General features: G+C 38.9%; 1 protein-coding gene across 2 annotated transcripts in view; it reads right to left on the bottom strand.

Moving 5' to 3' along the window:
- LOC105186664 (cytochrome P450 4C1) overlaps window positions 1–18,367 on the bottom strand; it is a 46,261-nt gene extending 27,894 nt beyond the window's left edge. Inside the window, exons 1-6 of one of the 2 annotated variants that reach the window (XM_025305619.1) lie at window positions 18,324–18,367; window positions 14,392–14,574; window positions 1,990–2,059; window positions 1,758–1,884; window positions 1,623–1,689; window positions 1,210–1,301 (exon numbers count right to left, since the gene is read on the bottom strand). In XM_025305619.1, the coding sequence (XP_025161404.1) occupies window positions 1,210–1,301; window positions 1,623–1,689; window positions 1,758–1,884; window positions 1,990–2,059; window positions 14,392–14,548 (513 nt within the window). In that variant the 5' untranslated portion in view covers window positions 14,549–14,574; window positions 18,324–18,367. Of the gene's footprint in view, window positions 1–1,200; window positions 1,302–1,622; window positions 1,690–1,757; window positions 1,885–1,989; window positions 2,060–14,391; window positions 14,575–18,323 lie in introns of both variants that reach the window. The other variant, XM_025305618.1, reaches the window with a different exon arrangement.
- Between the last annotated feature and the right edge of the window lie 246 nt (window positions 18,368–18,613).

Consider the following 18,613-nt stretch of genomic DNA (forward strand, 5'->3'; position numbering starts at 1 on the left):
GATGCACTCAGCCATTCGAGCCTACTTCTCCAACGGCCTGTTAACGGCATATTTCTCAAAGTAATAGTTGCTGGTGCGTGGCGAGGAGAAGAAAAGGCCACCAATTATTACTAGGTGAGGTGAGCCGCACTGTAAACTCGAGCGACTGAGTGTGCCATCCATTATCGTCGCAGCACATACTAATTCATTCGATTTTTTTCATGCATAATTCAGCTATTTTTACGATTTTTGCCAAATGGTATTTGACTTTCTTCTTTATATCAATTAACTCTATACTTCCATTAGCTTCCACTACATAAATTACCAAACACATTATACAGGGTATTCCAAAAGTAACGGACCATCCTAATAACTCTTCAATATTGAAGTTTCAAAGGAAATTATCTGAATAAAAGTTGTAGGGATTTAAGTGAACTACCTTATGATGACCTTGACCTCTATTTTCAAACTCATTTGAAGGTCAACTTGCGTTTTTTAAATGGGAACCCTTATTTTTTATTATACTGTTTTTTCTACTAGATAATTTAAATAACTTTTGTCTAAACCATTTTCTTATTTGTTTAATATTTTTTGAGATATTTGAGGAAATCTTGATAACTTTTTCAATATTTAACTTATGATATCTCGCTAACTATTTGTCAGAAAAAAGTGGTACTAGACTTTCTTGCTTTATTTAGTCTGAAGAATATATTGTTACAATAGCACCCTGACTTTTGTTAACTTACTGACTTTTGGAAATTTCAAAATCATCAAATTAACAAAAATCAGGGCGTTATTATGGCAATATATTCCTGAAACTAAATAAAACAAGAAAGTCTAGTACCACTTTTCCTTCCGACAAATAGTTAGTAAGATATCGTAAGTTAAATATTGAAATGTTATCAAGTTTTCCTTAAATATCTCAAAAAATATTAGACAAATAGAAAAATGTTTTAGACAAAAGTTGTCCAAATTAACTAGTAGAAAAAACAGTGTAATAAAAAATAAGGATTCCCATTTAAAAAACACAAGCTAACCTTCAAATGAGCTTGAAAATAGAGGTCAAGGTCAAAGTCAAGGTCATCATAAGGTAGCTCACTTAAATCCCTACAACTTTTATTCAGATCATTTTCCTTGAGACTTCAATATTGAAGAGTTATTAGGGTGATCCGTTACTTTTGGGACACCCTGTATATCTCAACAAAGTTAAGTTATACGAACCGCTCCCACCATTGTATTAATCTCATCGAGAATTTCCTTGCGATTAAATTTTTTGCCTTCGTTAGATGCTTCCATTAGTATATCGAGAAATATTCTTCTTGCTATTTTATTCGAACAGAAAACGATATAAAATGCATTTTTTTATATTGTTGACGAGATTCTAATATGTTATATGTATGTTGAATTTATTTATATTTCTCATGACAAAATTCGCCACCAATCTATGATAAATGCAAATGTGTTATACTAAATAATATGTTATAATAAATATAAATAGAAAAAAGGCAAAAATATATTCTTTTGTATATGTACTAATTTAATATATAAAATATATAATTTTAACAAGCAAATCTTCAGATATTTTGTAACAATTGCAAAAATATAGCATGTAGAGGAATACAAATAAAACATTGATAACTTACAGGGCTTTGCATATTCTGTTTTAACAGAGCACATATTATTTTTCGCGTCTTCCTTTTGTTGTATTATCTGTATAATAAATTATATAGCAATTGAAGAATATAATATTGTCAAAGATATATTTGCATAATACCTACTTCTTCCGCAATAGAGTTCATGAAATTTATATGTTTCTGTTGCTCACATTTCAAAGTAGTGAGATTGAATATCATATCGGGATATAAAAATACATTCCGCATTCTATGCGTAACTATATTTCTCAATCTAAAAATATATATTGCGACAATTTTAAAACAGTCTAGAATTTGAATATAATATATATCATTTATATGAATTGAAAAATAAAAGATTTGGAAAATAAAATCATACCTCAACATCGTTTTGACATATTGATTATTTTTATTTAACTGGGATTCCAAATTGATACCCACTAACGTATCTTCAAGATTTCGCATGAAAAAATATTAAGGTTTTTTAATTTTAATATAATGTATATTTAATATACAGGATGTCCCGGGAGGAAAGGTCAATATTTCGTGGGGGTATAGAATGAGATAATATAAGGCAAAAATGTTATATTGGGAGTACAAATTAGTTCAGTCGATTTTTTTTGTGTTAAAGATATATTTATTTCAAAACAAAATGAATGAACAGATCAGTTAAAATATTTTCCATCGCTGGCTATTACTTTCTCCCATTTCTCAGGCAATTTTCGAATTCCATCTCGAAGAAATGACTCGTCTTTTGAGGCGATCCAAGTTTAGAGCCAATTTTCGATTTCTGCGAAAGAAGTGAACCAGTAACCTGCCAAATCGTGCTGCATCCTTCGGAACAACCAGTAATCAGAAGGAGCAATGTCCGGAGAATACGGCGGGTACGGTAAAATATCCCATTTGAGCGTTTCCAAGTATTTTTTACGACTTTTGCGATATGAGGTCGAGCGTTGTCATGAAGAAAGCCTTTCAACGTCTCTCGGTTTTAGTTCATAAGGCGCCCAATTTCCTTGTTTTTGAATAAATTCCATGTCTCTCAATCGTACGGAAACGGCTTGTTGAGTCACTCCCAATGATTCTGCAAACTCCTTTTGCGTTTGACTCTGATCTTCTTCGAGTAATGCCTCTAATTCTTTGTCCTCGAATCTTTTTGGCTGTCTGGAGCGGGGCTTGTCTTCGACGCTGAAATCTCCATCTTTGAAATGTCGAAACTATTCCCTACATGGTTTATCAGTTGGAGCAGCGTCACCATAAACTTCAACAAGCATTCGATGGGCTTCAGCTGCACTTTTCTTCCAATTAAAGCAGAAAATTAAAACCTCCCGCAAATGCTGCTTGATTAACACAAAATTCGACATTTTCAATACTGTAAAAAGCAAGGTTTTTTTGTATGAAACTCAAAGCGATATAAACTGAATATTATTGGCAGATGTCTAACCTCTCTGAAACCGCCAAAATCGGCAGTCACTATGAACCATTTATAACAGCCGGAGTCATCTTTTGAAAACGGACCGTACTAATTTGTACACCCAATATAAACATGGTGCCGTTTATTACTGGTTTGCGAGATACAGCTATGTTAAATTACACATCGGAATTATCTAATATGAGTTGAAGTTTACTGCAATTACATTGTAATACATATATCATAACAAATTTTCGAATATTTCGCCCCGTACTTCGATAATTTGTCACATCTTGTGAGAACGTGGCGGGTTGCGCGCCGAAGGGCATCTTCACGGTCCCTAATTTGGTCAACAGCGGCTATTACACGTGCAATAAGTTCATCCCATGTATTCACTTTAGTTTTATATACCTCGCACTTTAACCAACCTCAAAAGCAGAAATCCAGGGGAGTTAGGTCGGGTAATCTTAGTGGCCAATGCACTGTTCCACTGCGACCGACCCAGCGATGTGGAAACACTGCATTTAAGTGTTCTCTCACAAGATATGTATTATGAGGAGGTGCTTCGTCGTGCTGAAAATACATTGTTCTTCGTGTAGCCAGGGAAATATCTTCTAGTTGTTGTGGAAGCGTATTTTATAAAAAAGTCGAGGTAACTCTACCCTGCCATACAATTTTGTAAAATAACGGGACCAATCAGCATTCCATCAATCATGCCACATCATACGTTGACGGAGAAACGAACTTGGAAATTCAGTACAACAATGGCGTTAGGTTATCTTGCGACTAATCATGGTTGTTACACGTATTATTTATACCATTACGCGTAAATGTTGCCTTGTCAGTGAAAAGTATGACGGGAATAAATTCACGATGATTCTGTAGCCACTAGCAAAACTATAGACGTATGGCTCCATCTCCTTCATGGAGATTTTGTATTCGTTGTGGATGAAATGGGTACAGATGTTGCTCATGCAATATCCATCAGACACGTGTCCGAGGAACACCAGTACGTGCAGAGATCCTTTTTGTACCAATTGTAGGGCTCCTTTGTACCATTTGAAGTACATTTTCTTCTTCCTCAACATTTCTCTCAACTCTACGTTGAAATGTGATGTGAGCGCTGGGAAATGTATCATTTTCACGTAAGCTGTTAAACACGTTTGAGAATACCCTCCGGCCTGGAATGTGGCGCATCGGAAAACGGCGATGATATTCTTCAACGGCTGCGGGAGCACTGCCATCACAATACCCATAAATATAAACCATATCTGCGTACTCTACATTAAAAAAAACGTGCAGCATGTTTGCAGTGTGTCACAAACAGCAAGACAGATCACCAGATGTGTTTCGCTAACCTTTCCAACTGATATATAGTCTGTAGCACTCCGTTACAGTGAAGAATGAAATCCCAATGACGCGCCAACTTTAAATTCCGATGTGTAATTTAACATAGCTGTATCTCGGAAACCAGTAATAAACGACACCATGTTTATATAACATTTTTGCCTTATATTACCTCATTCTATACTCCCACGAAATATTGACCTTTCCGCCCGGGAAACCCTGTACGAGTGTGGTCCGATAAGTACTTAGCCTACAAAAGAAAAACGAAAATTTTGGAAAAGTGGCGATTTATTTCTCAACATAGTCTCCTTTTAGCTTGATACACTTGACCCAGCGATGCTCCAACTTCTTTAAACCATCTGAAAAATACGTTTTCTCGAGGTCTGCAAAGTAAGCCTCCGTGGCGGCGATGACCTCCTCATTCGACTCAAATTTCTGCCCGGCGAGTGACTTTTCCAAGTTTGGAAACAAAAAGAAGTCGCACGAGGCCAAATCTGGAGAATACGGTGGATGGGGCAGCAGTTCGTAGCCCAATTCGACCAATTTGACCGTGGCGAGGGCGGAGGTGTGAGCCGGTGCGTTGTCACGGTGGAAGAGCATTTTTTTCTTCGCCAAATGGGGCTGTTTTTTCTGCAATTCGGCGTCGAATCGGGCCAATAATTCGGCATAGTACAGCCCTGTGACCGTTTTGCCCTTCTCCAGGTAGTCGATGTAGATCACACCTTGTGAATCCCAGAAAACGGTGGCCATCACCTTTCCGGCCGATAGGACAGTCTTCGCCTTCTTCGGAGCACGTTCGCCGGGTGAAGTCCACTGTTTCGACTGTTCCTTGGTCTCTGGTGTGTACCAGCGGATCCATGTTTCGTCGACGGTCACGAAACGACGCAGAAACTCCTTCGGATTGCGCTTAAACAGCGTCAAACACTGCTCTGAAATGGTCTCACGGTTGCGCTTGTTGTCCGGAGTGAACAAACGCGGCACCCATCGCGCCGACAGCTTTCTCATGCCCAAAATTTCATGCAGGATATGACCCACGCGGTCTTTTGAGATGCCTACTGTCTCAGCTATCTCGCGCACCTTCAATCGGCGGTCTGCCAATACGAGATCGTGGATTTTTGTCATGTTATCCTCCGTGGTAGCCGTTTTCGGGGCACCTGGGCGTGGCTCATCAAAAACCGACGTGCGACCACGTTGAAACTCGTTAAACCAATTTTTGACGGTTGCCATCGAAGGAGAAGAGTCACCGTACACAGCATCCAAGTGCTCTTTGATTTCGCTGCGCGATTTCCCTTCCAAAAACAAGAATCGAATCACCGACCGATATTGCTCTTTTTCCATTTTTCTAAAATCCGCGGACACGCCCGCTTCCACACGCGGTCAAAACAAAACTACGAGTCCGATTCGGCTGAAATTTCGACAGTAGCCATCTACGAGAATGTACTACGCGATAGTAAATTTCTTTTGCGATAGTGGCGCCATCGGGCGGTGAGGCTAAGTACTTATCGGACCGCCTTCGTATATAGTGTGGCCCACATAACTTTTAACAGCTGAATATTTTGGAAACTATTTGTCAAATAAAAAAGTTATTCATGAGAAAGTTTTATGTATTCGAGGGGCCTTTCTAACTACATAAATATTAAGTTACTCCCTGTCCCCCTTTAAGGCCCCCCTTAAAGAGGGGCAGGGAGTAACTTCACAATTTCAAACGGAACCTCCTATAAAATGTTAGATGGTTGGGTTCTGCGGTAAGAAACAAGTAAATTTTGTTCAAAACATTTTTTTGTCAGATGTTTCTGTTAAAAGATATGACGGTGTAAAATTTCGAAGCTACAGGAAATGTAAAAGCGTCGCGTATCCTTGTCTTTTGTCGGTGATTCCAACATAAACAAACATTCATACATTCATTGAGGTCAATTTAACTATTCATGAAAATCTTGTCAGTTGTATGTTACTATTCAAAAAGTTAGCATCGTGAAAATCATAGTTAGCTATCACTATGTTTGATACAGAAGTGAATATGTTATTAGTATTAGGTGAATGCCAAAAGAATTATCGCCGTGCAGCAGTAATGTTTTTCGAACGTTGTGGGATTAAAAAATCGCACGTGTAATTTTTTAATGTAGAAAAGCGGCTTCGTGAACATGATAAATTGCGTACAACAACTCACAATAAACGTAAAAGTATTACTAATGAGAGAAACAGTGTTGATGTTCTTGGTGCAATTACATTAAATCCTCATGTTAGTCAACGTGAACTTGCCAGAGCATTGGATATTAGTCGTTCTTCAATTCAACGAATTTTGAAAGAGAATAGATATCATCCATATCACTTAATTCAATCACAAGAACTTTTGGTGACAGACTATGAACGCCGCATAATATTTTGTGAATGGTTACATGATGCTATGAAAAATAATGACTTTCTGTACAAAATACTTTTTTCCGACGAGGCTATTTTTATGAATTCAGGGCATGTGAATAAACATACTAGATGCGCAACTAAGTTTCCGGGATTTTCTGATCAATAAAAATGGAAAATTTCAAGAGAAATATTGGGTGAGTGCAAAAGTTCGTGCGGAGTTTGTGAGTAAAAGTCACACAGTGATTAGGCAAACAAAAATCTTTATTCAATCAATGATATATTCTCCATCGTTTTCTATAATCTTTTCCCAACGTTCTGGCAGCATACGGATGTCTCGATCATAAAAACTGCGCGGTTTAGATTCGAAGAACGAAGAGACGCCGTTTTTTAAGGCCTCCAAAGAGTCAAAATTTTTTCCATTTAAATAATTTTGCAATGACCGGAACAAGTGATAGTCAGATGGTGCGATATCAGGAGAATACGGTGGATGCGTTAAGACATCCCATTTCAGGCTCTTCAGTTTGCGCAGCGTCTTTTTCGAAACGTGTGGTCTGGCGTTATCGTGATGAAAGACGACTCCCTTGCGATTTGACAAAATCGGACGTTTCTCTTTTATTTCTCGATTCAGATTGGTTAATTGGCGACAGTACTTGTCCGAATCAATCGTTTCGCCAGCGGGGAGAAGCTCGAAATAGATTATGCCCTTGCAATCCCACCAAACAGAGAGCATCACCTTCATCGGGTGCAAACTGGCCTTTGGCATTGCGTCACCATGCTCACCTGATTGTTTCCATGTCCGTTTGCGCTGAACATTGTTGTAGAGGACCCATTTCTCATCGCCCGTCACTAGTCGATCCAAAAACGACTCGTTATTGAGCCGCCCGAGTAAAGAAACGGCTGCAGAAATTCGCTTGATTTTGTTCTTCTCGGTCAGCAAATGGGGCACCCATATATCGAGCTTCAAATCGAATCCCATCTTTTTTAAACGCCGAAAAGCGGTTGATCGGTCAACGTTTAGTGCTGTAGCAACTTCTTCTGTTGAAATTCGCGGATTATTGAGCACTAAAGTACGCAAAACATCGTCATCAATGTCAGAAGGTCGACCAGAGCGTGGCTCGTCTTCAAGGTTAAATTCTCCGCGCCGAAATTTAGCAAACCATTTTTCCACAGTTCGTTTAGCTGGTGCTTCATCCTGATAAACATCCTGAATGTTTTTTACGGCTGCGGCAACGTTTATTCCCTTCCGAAACTCGTAAAGCATAACATGCCGTAAATGCACCTTATCGATACTCATTTTTAAAGTGATATTTCTCGAAGCAGTTTGTATGAAAACAAATGATTTTTTTTTTAATAACAGCTGAAGACGTCACCTTTCCAACGTTATATAATATGTAGATGGAAGTATTAATGACAACACTTTACGACGCTTATAATTCCATCTATTGAAACTCCGCACGAACTTTTGCACTCACCCAATACAAAAAATGGTTTATTCAAAGTATCGTCCCTCGCTAGCTATACATTTTTGCCATCTCGCTGGCAATACATGAATACCACGACGATAAAACGACGCGTCTTTGGATTGAAACCATTCAGCCAACCAATTTTGCACTTCTTCAAAATTGGCCAAGTGTTGCCCAGCCAAGCCATGCGCCATCGGCCGGAACAAGTGATAATCGGAAGGGGCCAAGTTTGGCGAATATGGCGGGAGCGGCAGCACCCATTTCAGCGTTTCGATGGTGTCCTGGACGATGGAAGTGCGACGACACGGAGCGTTGTCGTGCTGCAATATCACTCGTTCATGTCTCGTGTCCCATTCTGGCCATTTTTCGAACAATGCATGGTTCAAATTGATCAGTTGTTGTCAGTAGCGATGCCCATTGACAGTTTCACCCGGTTCCAGCAATTCATAGTACACGATTCCCTTCTGGTCCCACCAAATGCAGAGCATTGTCTTTTTTCCGAAGCAATTTGACCGTGCCGTCGATGTTGATGCTTCGCCAGGTGAAAGCCACGAGTTTTTGCGTTTGGGTTCTCGAAATATATCCACTTCTCATCGCCAGTAATAATTCGATGCAGGAAACTCTTTCTTTGATGCCGCAAAAGCAAAATTTTGGAAATGGCTCTTCGATTTTCCATCTGTCTCTCAGTCAACTCATGCGGCATCCAGTAGAATAATAAGGCCGGTTCTAACTCAGGAGTGCTGAGGGGGGAGCAGGGAAGCGGGGAACTCAGGGCGCGGGGTATGACGTCGCGCGGGGAATGGGAACTCATGGTGGGACGTCACGCAAGATGGTGACCGTGACGTCACGCATACGTCACGAAAAAAAATGTATTGGGATGTAGGTAGACTCGAACCCGGACCCTTGCGGTTACTACCCCATGCTCCAAAGCTTCTAGACCACCGTCGTTTATTGCTAGTAGACGTCTAGTGAATGTTCTTAGAGTGGGCATGATGACGTCACGAGAGGAAAAAAAGTCGAAACTAGGTCAGACTCAAACCTCAGGCCCTCCGTTTACTGCGCCATATCGAACATCATCTATCGAACGTCTATTGAACGTCTCACGAACGTCTATCGAACGTCTTTCGAACGTATATCGAACGTCTCTCGAACGTTTATCGAACGTCTCTCGAACGTCTATCGAACGTCTAATAAACGTCATACCGCAAATAAAGAAGTATTTGTATCAACACAGTTACCATATAAAATCCTAAGAAAGGGGATAAGGAAAAGTTGGAAGAGACATCTGTACATTTGAAATAATGATTTATTATATAGCGTCGTACAATTTTCTTCGAGACCACTAGTTGAAAATATTTAGTACATTCTGTAATGCGCAATTTTTCATATGATTATTACATCGAAAAGTATTATTCAATTTTTGCAGTGAAGGCATATCGTCGTAATCGGTGTTCATGGTCTTAATGATCACGCTGCTTCTCGCATTGTCATCCAGAAGTTGTAACAGCCATTCCCGCTTCTCATATCCCTTCACATACACAAATTGAGATACATCGTCTTCAAGCTAGTCATACATATCATCCGCCACAGCTGCAGTAACCAGATGTTTAGCTCTGCAGTATTTGACGGTTCCATCTTCCCATCGTAATCCATGATGATTAGCAGTTTACCAGTAGACCCTCGATTTATCCGATCTTGTGAGCAGATGCCATGGCATCGGACTCGTGAAAATGTAGTGCGAAAGAATAGTTCCGTTCTTCAGTATCGCCGCTTCTTTCACAATAAATCTCTTTCCAACCATGAATCCTTGCAAGTCGACAAATGTCGGAACATCCATGGTGAAATATTCTTCTATACGTCCAGGAGAGAAATGCCATTTATAGTACTTTGTTTCGTGTATTATTCTTTTCTTATATATACTTTCTAATGTTAGTTGAGTTTGCGCACTATGTCGGTTAGAGGGCTGTATTCAACTACACGATCATGCAGGATGAGACAGTACGTGGTAGTATTCGCCGGTATATTCTCTTTACACTCAAATTCTATCCGCACATCCACAATGGTACTCTTGACGGACTCATATTGACGCGAACAATCGATCACCACGAAAGGACTTAACCGCAGAAAGTTGGTAGTTGTTAACCATACTTCAGCACTGTCGCATCCATAATACGATTTACGAAAACGTCTATACATATCGTAAAGTATTGCGTATTTATTTTTTGCAAAGTCCAAATTCATGTCATCATACGAATAACACTCTGAATTCAGATAGAGCTTCGCGTTAATCAATTTGCAGTCATCGAAACAAGTTATATTTTCTGACATGACATTCTTCCAGCCAGACTGTAACGCAAAGATAACGTATCGAGGTTTTTTTAAATTAGTAGCAGTTTTGACGGTCCACTGGTGTTTGGTCGTGCTTTGCAGTAGAGGAAATTCATACAGATCCCACGAGCGGGAACTCATACTCAGGTATCGTCCGTTCTCCAAAGTTTTCAGCATGGAAAGTTTATTGATATCGTTCAAGATGAGGTATTCGCCATTGTATCTTGAATAGCTCAATCTTAGGATCAAGCACTGGAGATCCTAATAGACTGTTGTTGTCGCTGCGCGATCGTAATAGAATCAATTCGTGACGCGCGTTAATCGCTATACGCTTGTAGTCTTTACAGAATCCTAGCAACACGCTGAGTGGTACGCAAAAGTTGAAGTACCCGTCCGGCGAAATAGTGTCAGTCATATCCCACGCGGCATTTTTTATGACAGCATTTTCGTCCAAAGATATCGATACATAGTTTTTGAGTGTTGAAGTTATTCCCACGTTTCTGTTACGATCAATCTCCATACCATCCAGTTCATAACGGATCTCATCAAACATGAATGCAATGCAATTATATCCCAACGTTACAGTCGCACCATCGACTGCAACTTGTTTCGTCATCTTCCTCTCGACATAGAGATAACTCTCGCATGGCAATATGTATAAATCCTGCTGCTGTATGGGTATTCGTATCTCGTCGCTATATCCAAATGTTGTATTAGCGTATGGATTGTACATATGTGTCTCAATCTTGATGATGCGATCGTCAAAGACCGGTTCACTTTCAATGTTCAAAATGTAAATCATCTTTCTCAATCATTTCGTACGATGAATCCCAGAGATTTCAAAAATTCAACGTTAAACGCGCTGAGTTTCTTTCGAACGAGGAATTTTGTACTGTTAATCGCGCGTCTCGTAAAAAATATATTTCCCGCTTGTTTCTCCAGTTCCACTTGATTCACCACAAGCATTTCATAGATTACGTTTATTATCGTCGTCGTCGTACGTGCAATCTAATAGTAATCTCTTCTCCACGAAAATCGAGAGATTGTCCTTCTTTATCGACGACATGCACCGTTAAATCTGTAATGCTCCGTGTGATGATTGGAAGGTAAATAACATGTGCCGACGTTTCCGTATCTTATATCCTGGTGGCACTTTAGGCGAGAATTCATGTATCGTATGTACACGCATACTGTTACTGTACGCACCACTGACAACGCTGCATTCTATACGAATGATATTCACGTTGATAATCTTAATCGGTGCGTCCGATTCGTATCATCGGTGCGGTTCTAATATACGACTCGATGAGAATCCTAAAAGCGAGCCAATGTTGTTTGGTTTGCTAAAATTTATCCTATAAGCATATTTTATTTCACTCCTCATCGTATTATTATTGGCACGAATTATTATAGGATATTCATTATCGTCATCTCTATATGGGTTATTTTTGGAACACACTGTTTTTAGAGAATGTGAAATTGCACGTTTTAGATATTCGTATATGGCGCGCAATTCGTACGATCCTTCAGGAATCGTAATTTCTTCGTCGTTAGCACCATTGTAAAATTTATTATTCGATGAATTTACATTTGGTATCGTATTATATGTTTCAAAATCCGTTAAACCAAGCTCATAATCACCGTCGCTCGAATCTATAGCGGGAAAATAGCTCACCTTAAGGACGCGACTGTTGCCAGTCAACGTAAGCGTTAGCGACATGTTCGCAAAATGCCAAGCGAATACTGACTGCTGTTAGTGGAATGTCGTCATTTAAATCCATATCGATCCTCTACCGTTTGGAAAAACTATAAGCACAAACATTCGAGAGACGTTCGATAGACATTTGATAGATGTTCGATAGACATTCGATAGACGTTCGATAGATGTTCGATAGACGTTCGATAGATGTTCGATAGACGTTCGAAAGATGTTCGATAGACGTTCGTGAGACGTTCAATAGACGTTCGATAGACGTTCGACAGATGTCCGATATGGCGCAGTAAACGAAGGGCCAGAGTCTGACCTAGTTTTGACTTATTTTTCCTCTCGTGACGTCATCATGCCGACTTTAAGAACATTCACTAGACGTCTACTAGCAACAAACGACGGTGGTATAGGAGCTTTGGAGCATGGGATAGTAACCGCGAGGGCCCGGGTTCGAGGCCCGGCTACGTACATCCCAATACATTCTTTTTCGTGATGTCACGGTCACCATCTTGCGTGACGTCCCACCATGAGTTTCCCTTCCACGCGCGACGTCATACCCCGCGCCCTGAGTTCCCCGCTTCCCCGCGCCCCCCTCAGCACTCCTGAGTTAGAACCGGCCTTATTATTCTACCGCACCCATGTTCCTCCCTTTTGAATTTTTCCCATGGCATGTGAACGTTTGGAAATACCTTGGCGAGTCATGTTTAATGCCTCCGCAAGTTGATCTTGTGTTTGCATATCATCTTCATCCAATAATGCTTGCAGATCGGCGTCCTCAATTGTTTTTAGTCTTCCGGAGCGCTCCTTGTCCTCAGTTTCAAAATCGCTACTTCTGAAGCGTTTAAACCAATCTTCACAGGTAGTTTTCGATAGTGCATATTCGCCGTAGGCCTCTTCAAGCAAACGACGTGCTTCAGCTGCACTTTTTTTCAAGTTAAAGCCGAAAAGCAAAGCTTCCCGCAAATGTTGTTTATTTGGCACAAAACTCGACATCTTCGTTGTTAGAAAAAATATTTTTGCATTGCGATATGTGTTGGTATTACAACTGGTTATTGTTAACAGATGTCCAAAAATACACAACTTCAGACATATGTCGACTACATGTGTCGTTAGCGCCATCCATGTGTGAAACCCGGAAACTTAGTTGCGCACCTAGTAATATGCATTATTGGGCCGTTGAAAATCCTCATTGGATGCGATCAATTCCATTCCAACATCGGTGGTCTTTAACTGTTTGGTGAGGAATAATAGGAGACCTTGTGATTGGACCCTATTTCTTTGAAGAAATTGTAACGGGTAAAATTGATTATCCGAACTTATTACAAAACCATTTACCTGCGCTTTTGGAAAATGTGTCACTACACATCAGAAGGGAAATGTGGTTTCAGCAAGACGGCGCTCCGCTATATTTTACAAACATCACCAAACAGTTGTTATACGAAAAATTTGGGGACAAGTGGGCAGGTCGTGGTGGACCTGTTCAATGGCCTCCTCAATCTCCCGATCTTACACCATTAGACTTTTTTGTGGGGATATATGAAGGAGAAAGTTATGTTTGAACCGCCAACGACGAAATAAAATATGAAGCAAAGGATACGCGACGTTTGCACTTCAGTGACTTCCGAAATGTTAAAAAATATTAGGAATAATTTGTTGCTTCGAATAAATATATATTTATAAGTCTATGGCGAACATTTTGAACATTTAATAAATTGAATAAATAAACAAACAGTGTGTTGTGATTTTGATTTCGTGCAGCTTCGAAATTTTACATCGTCATATCTTTTAACAGAAACATATGATAAAAAAATGTTTTGAACAAAATTTACTTGCTTTTTACCGCAGAACTCAACCATCTAACATTTTATAGGGAGTCCCGTTTGAAATTGCGAAGTTACCCCCTGTCCCCTTTAAGGGAGGCAGGGAGTAATTTAATATTTATGTATTTAGAAAGGCCCCTCGAATACAAAAACTTTCTCATGAACAACTTTTTTATTTGACAAATAGTTTTCAAAATATTCAGCTGTTAAGAGTTATGTGGGCCACTTTCTATATTAAAATATGTTATTTAGAATTTTTACTGTGATTTTATGCATTTAATGTAATGAAAAATTTATGGCATATACACACAATTTTTTAAGTCAATGTCAAATAATTTTAACTTACCGTAAACCATGTCCAACGTACACGTTGTTAAATGATGATTTAGATCAATTTCGTCGTTTGTCATATGTTCCAATTTCTCAATAAATGTTGTAGCTTGTTTCACAAATGTATCGCAGAATACTCGTAATATGTTTGTATTGAAGCTCATCGCTAACATTCTTCGATGTTTGACCCATTTGGATGCTGAGAAAAATTGAATATTAGATAGAAATAAGAAAGCAAGAGGGTACATCTTTTATACAATATTAGAAATCTGTCACTAATCCTTATAAATATTAGTAAATTTCCGAGAATATACAAGGTGCTTTATACTCATTCTGAGGAATTCGTGGAGACATAGAGTGGATTAATACAAACATAAATGTCACATACCGTTTAACGATATTCGCAATAATTTTTCAGTTATTAATTATGGAAATCTAATCAATGAACGCTTCTCGAAATAATATTGGAGGAGTATTATAGCTGCTCGGGCTATAGCGCGGCCCAGTCGATCCAGTAATTATTGCCGGCGCGCAGAGAGACGTAGGAGGGACGAGACAAAACGAGTAGCGTTCTTCACATTGTTCTTTCCCTCGTTGCGCTCTGTCAACAGTTAATTGATCGACTGAGCTGGGCTATAACCCGAGCGATTGTAATATTCCTCCAACATCTCTCAGCGTACTTTCATCAGTTAGATTTTTATAACTAATAACTCAATATTATTGTGATTATTGCAAAACGATATTTGATTTTCTTTATCTGCTCTATGTTTCCATTAGCTATGGCCACATAAGTTACCAAATACCCTGTATATGAAATTATTATTACATGTTGTGTAAGATGTTTCTTCACGAGTTATTACAACAATCATAACTTTATTGCTTAACAATCAAATACATTGGACTATATATATATATAAATATATTATTAATTTATAATATTTTTTTAGGAAATTTGTTAATTTATAGCACAACTTCGATTGAAACGTCATATACAGGGAGTCTCAGAACTTTGGGACATAGGCTCCGTAGGGACATAGAGCTAAGTAAGAGGAACAAAAAAGTCCTGTACCATAATGTGAAAATCGTAATAGTTTTTTAGTAATAACCGCGTAAAATTTGGCGTTTTCCACGCCCATCGCGGCCTATAGACGCTCCGCGGCAAGCTATGTGCGTAGAGACTGAACGATAACACGTCTCGCGCTGACTGTCGCAATGACGTCTTGGCGCTTTGATACCGCGCGGCGATCAGCGCGAGCCGCGTTACCGCTCAGCCTCCACGCACACAGCTTACCGCGGAACGTCTATAAGCCATGCTGGGCGTGGAAAACGCTTAACTTTACGCTGTTATAATTAGAAAACTATTATGATTTTCACATTATAGCACAGGACTTTTTTGTTTCTCACACTTAGCTCTATATCCCTACGGAGCCCGTGTCCCAAAGTTCTGAGACATCCTGTATATGTTCGCAAAACAAAAAGCATACTTGGTGTCCACATTTCAATAGTTATTGTTTTCTTCTAATTTCTATTCAAGTATTGCGTTGAGCAATAAATCCGTGCGATTTTTAACGACAAATAATTTTGGAAGCTCTGAACAGCGCTATTTTCAGTCCAAATCTTGGAGGTATACAGGGTGCACGATTTATTTGAAGACATTGAAATATCTTGAGAACTATTGGATAAAAAAAAGTGGTTAATGAAAGTTGTTAGTCTCGAAGGGGGACATCCAATGATTTCTCAATCCAATGATCATTTCTGGAGAATTGCGGAAAATATAATTTTTTGCAATTACAGCGCCATCTATCACGAATCAAAAAAAAAGTTTCGGACAAAATTTACATATTTTGTGGCGTAGAATCCGTATCTGCAATAAAAAATGGAGGTTTCCATTTAAGATTTCAAAGTTGTCCCCAACCCCCACCCCCAGGAGATGGGGTGGGAGGTCGAGTTTGATATCATTGGATGTCCCCCTTCGAGACTAACAACTTTCATTAACCACTTTTTTTATTCAATGCATAGTTCTTGAGATATTTCAATGTCTTCAGATAAATCGTGTACCCTGTATAGTAGTTTGGTAGATGTTGATATGATACGATAGACATTTGATGGATATTTGACAGACGTGATTCGATAGACATTTCACAATGGTTCAATAAATAGTAATTTGATAGAGGGTCGTCGAAAATCCGTGGGTGAGAACATTTCTTCCTCCCGTTCGTGCAAGACGTATTTCGAGAGGCTTTATTACGCGTGTACTACTAAAAGTCTACAATGGTCTAGATAGCAGAATTGTATAATCGAAAGACATAGGTTCGATTCTAACTTGGTTCCGACTTATTTTTCTTATCCTCTTCCTGTCAAAAAGCGGTCAAAAGATTGCCGCTAACAATCAATTGTTATCCATCAAATGTCTATCGTACCATAACAATATCTATCAAACCACTATATAGTCTGTAAAGTAAGAGTGTGTACGGGATAAATGGCAGTTGGCTTCAAATATCATTCTAGTTTTTTTGTGAGCCGATAGATGAAATCTTTGTCGTGAATGCTTTGTCACAAAAGATTCAGTTGGCATCGAACTCTAACCTGAGAAACACGTTAACCGCCATGAGTGCCGCATACGTATCGCGCTATGAGGCTGTGTTCCTTTGTTCCCACCCCAAAGGACCAAAAATGTCATATGCAGTGGCTGCTGAATACATGGGAAAGTCAAAATTGTTCGTCGCTAAGTGAGTTCAGCAATATAAGAAGATAAAAAATGTCGATGACTTGCCAGAACGTGGCTCGATAAGCAAAATGACGCCGAATATGGAAAAAAAATTTTGAATTTGTTTAAGTGGAACCCGACCTTAATGCTTAAAATTTATGAGAAGTGTTTGTTGCCGATTGCTGAACGATGCTTCATAAAAAAAAACGAGGACTGGATCTTACAGGAAGACAACGACCCAAAACACGGGAGCAAGCTTTGCACCGAGTGGAAAGAGCAGTCTGGCATCGTTACACTTGATTGGCCATCGCAGTCGCCAGATGCAAATCCCATTGAAAATGTGTAGGCATATCTCAAGCACAAGCTTCGAGGAAAAAGAGTGTGCACTTTGAAGCTACTGACACGACAAATTCGTCTCATTTGGAGGTCTTTAGCGAACGAATACGCAATCAACTTAGTGGAAAGTATGCCTCGGAGATGCCAGGCAATTATCAATGCCGGTGGTGACTGGACTCATTATTAATAGTATAGCATTTTTCTTCTCATGGAGTACAACAAATCCATGTACTTAAAAATCATTAAAAATAAATTTTTCTACACATTAACCCGTGCACGCTCTTACTTTACAGACTGTACATCCAAGATTTAAATTGAAGATAGCGCTGTTCAGAGCTTCCAAAATTATTTGTCGTTAAAAATCGTCGTTAAAAAACGGATTTATTACTCAACGCAAAACTTGAATAGAAATTAGAAGAAAATAGTAACTATTGAAATGTGGACACTAAGCATGCTTTTTGTTTTGCGAACATGTATACGACGTTTCAATGAAAGTTGTGCTATAAATTAACAAATTGCCTAAAAACATATTATAAATTAATAATACATTTATATGTATACAGTCCAATATATTTGATAGTTAAGCAATAAAGTTGTAATGCTGCCGCCAATCAGTTGTCAAAGAACTGTCAAACCTAATGACGTCATACATTTCTCCCGCGATACCAACCACCCCACACCCCCGTTAGAGGACTTGGGTTAGAATCCCTCCAGTATCACTATTACGACTATTAAAATTTTAATATATACAATTAGTTTTTGGTAAGCCATAGTTGATATAATATAATATTATATAATATTCCACGTCTTCTTACACACATAAACAATAAATTACGTCATGAGAATATATAACCAGTATCGTATAAGAAACGCGACGATTGTTTGTCATATGCTAAATTTCTTACCAGGAGCTATCAACAACCCTGTTCCTAGCCACGGCTTGATAATATTGTAGAACATGCTTTTGTTTAAACAACATTGATTCTCAAGGATCATCTGCAATATATTATAGTAATTAGCTAAAACATCTGTTATGTAACTGTTTTTTTATATTAATGGGTTCTGCAATTATAGTATATAGAGTCAAAAGATAAATTCAATTAACTAGGAAGAGAAAGAGAAATTTGAATAGAATATGTAATATATACATACATACATACATACATATACAGGATGTCTCAGAACTTTAGGACAT

Source organism: Harpegnathos saltator, unplaced genomic scaffold, assembly GCF_003227715.2.
Source record: "Harpegnathos saltator strain DR-91 unplaced genomic scaffold, Hsal_v8.6 scaffold703, whole genome shotgun sequence".
NCBI classification, from domain to species: domain Eukaryota; kingdom Metazoa; phylum Arthropoda; class Insecta; order Hymenoptera; family Formicidae; genus Harpegnathos; species Harpegnathos saltator.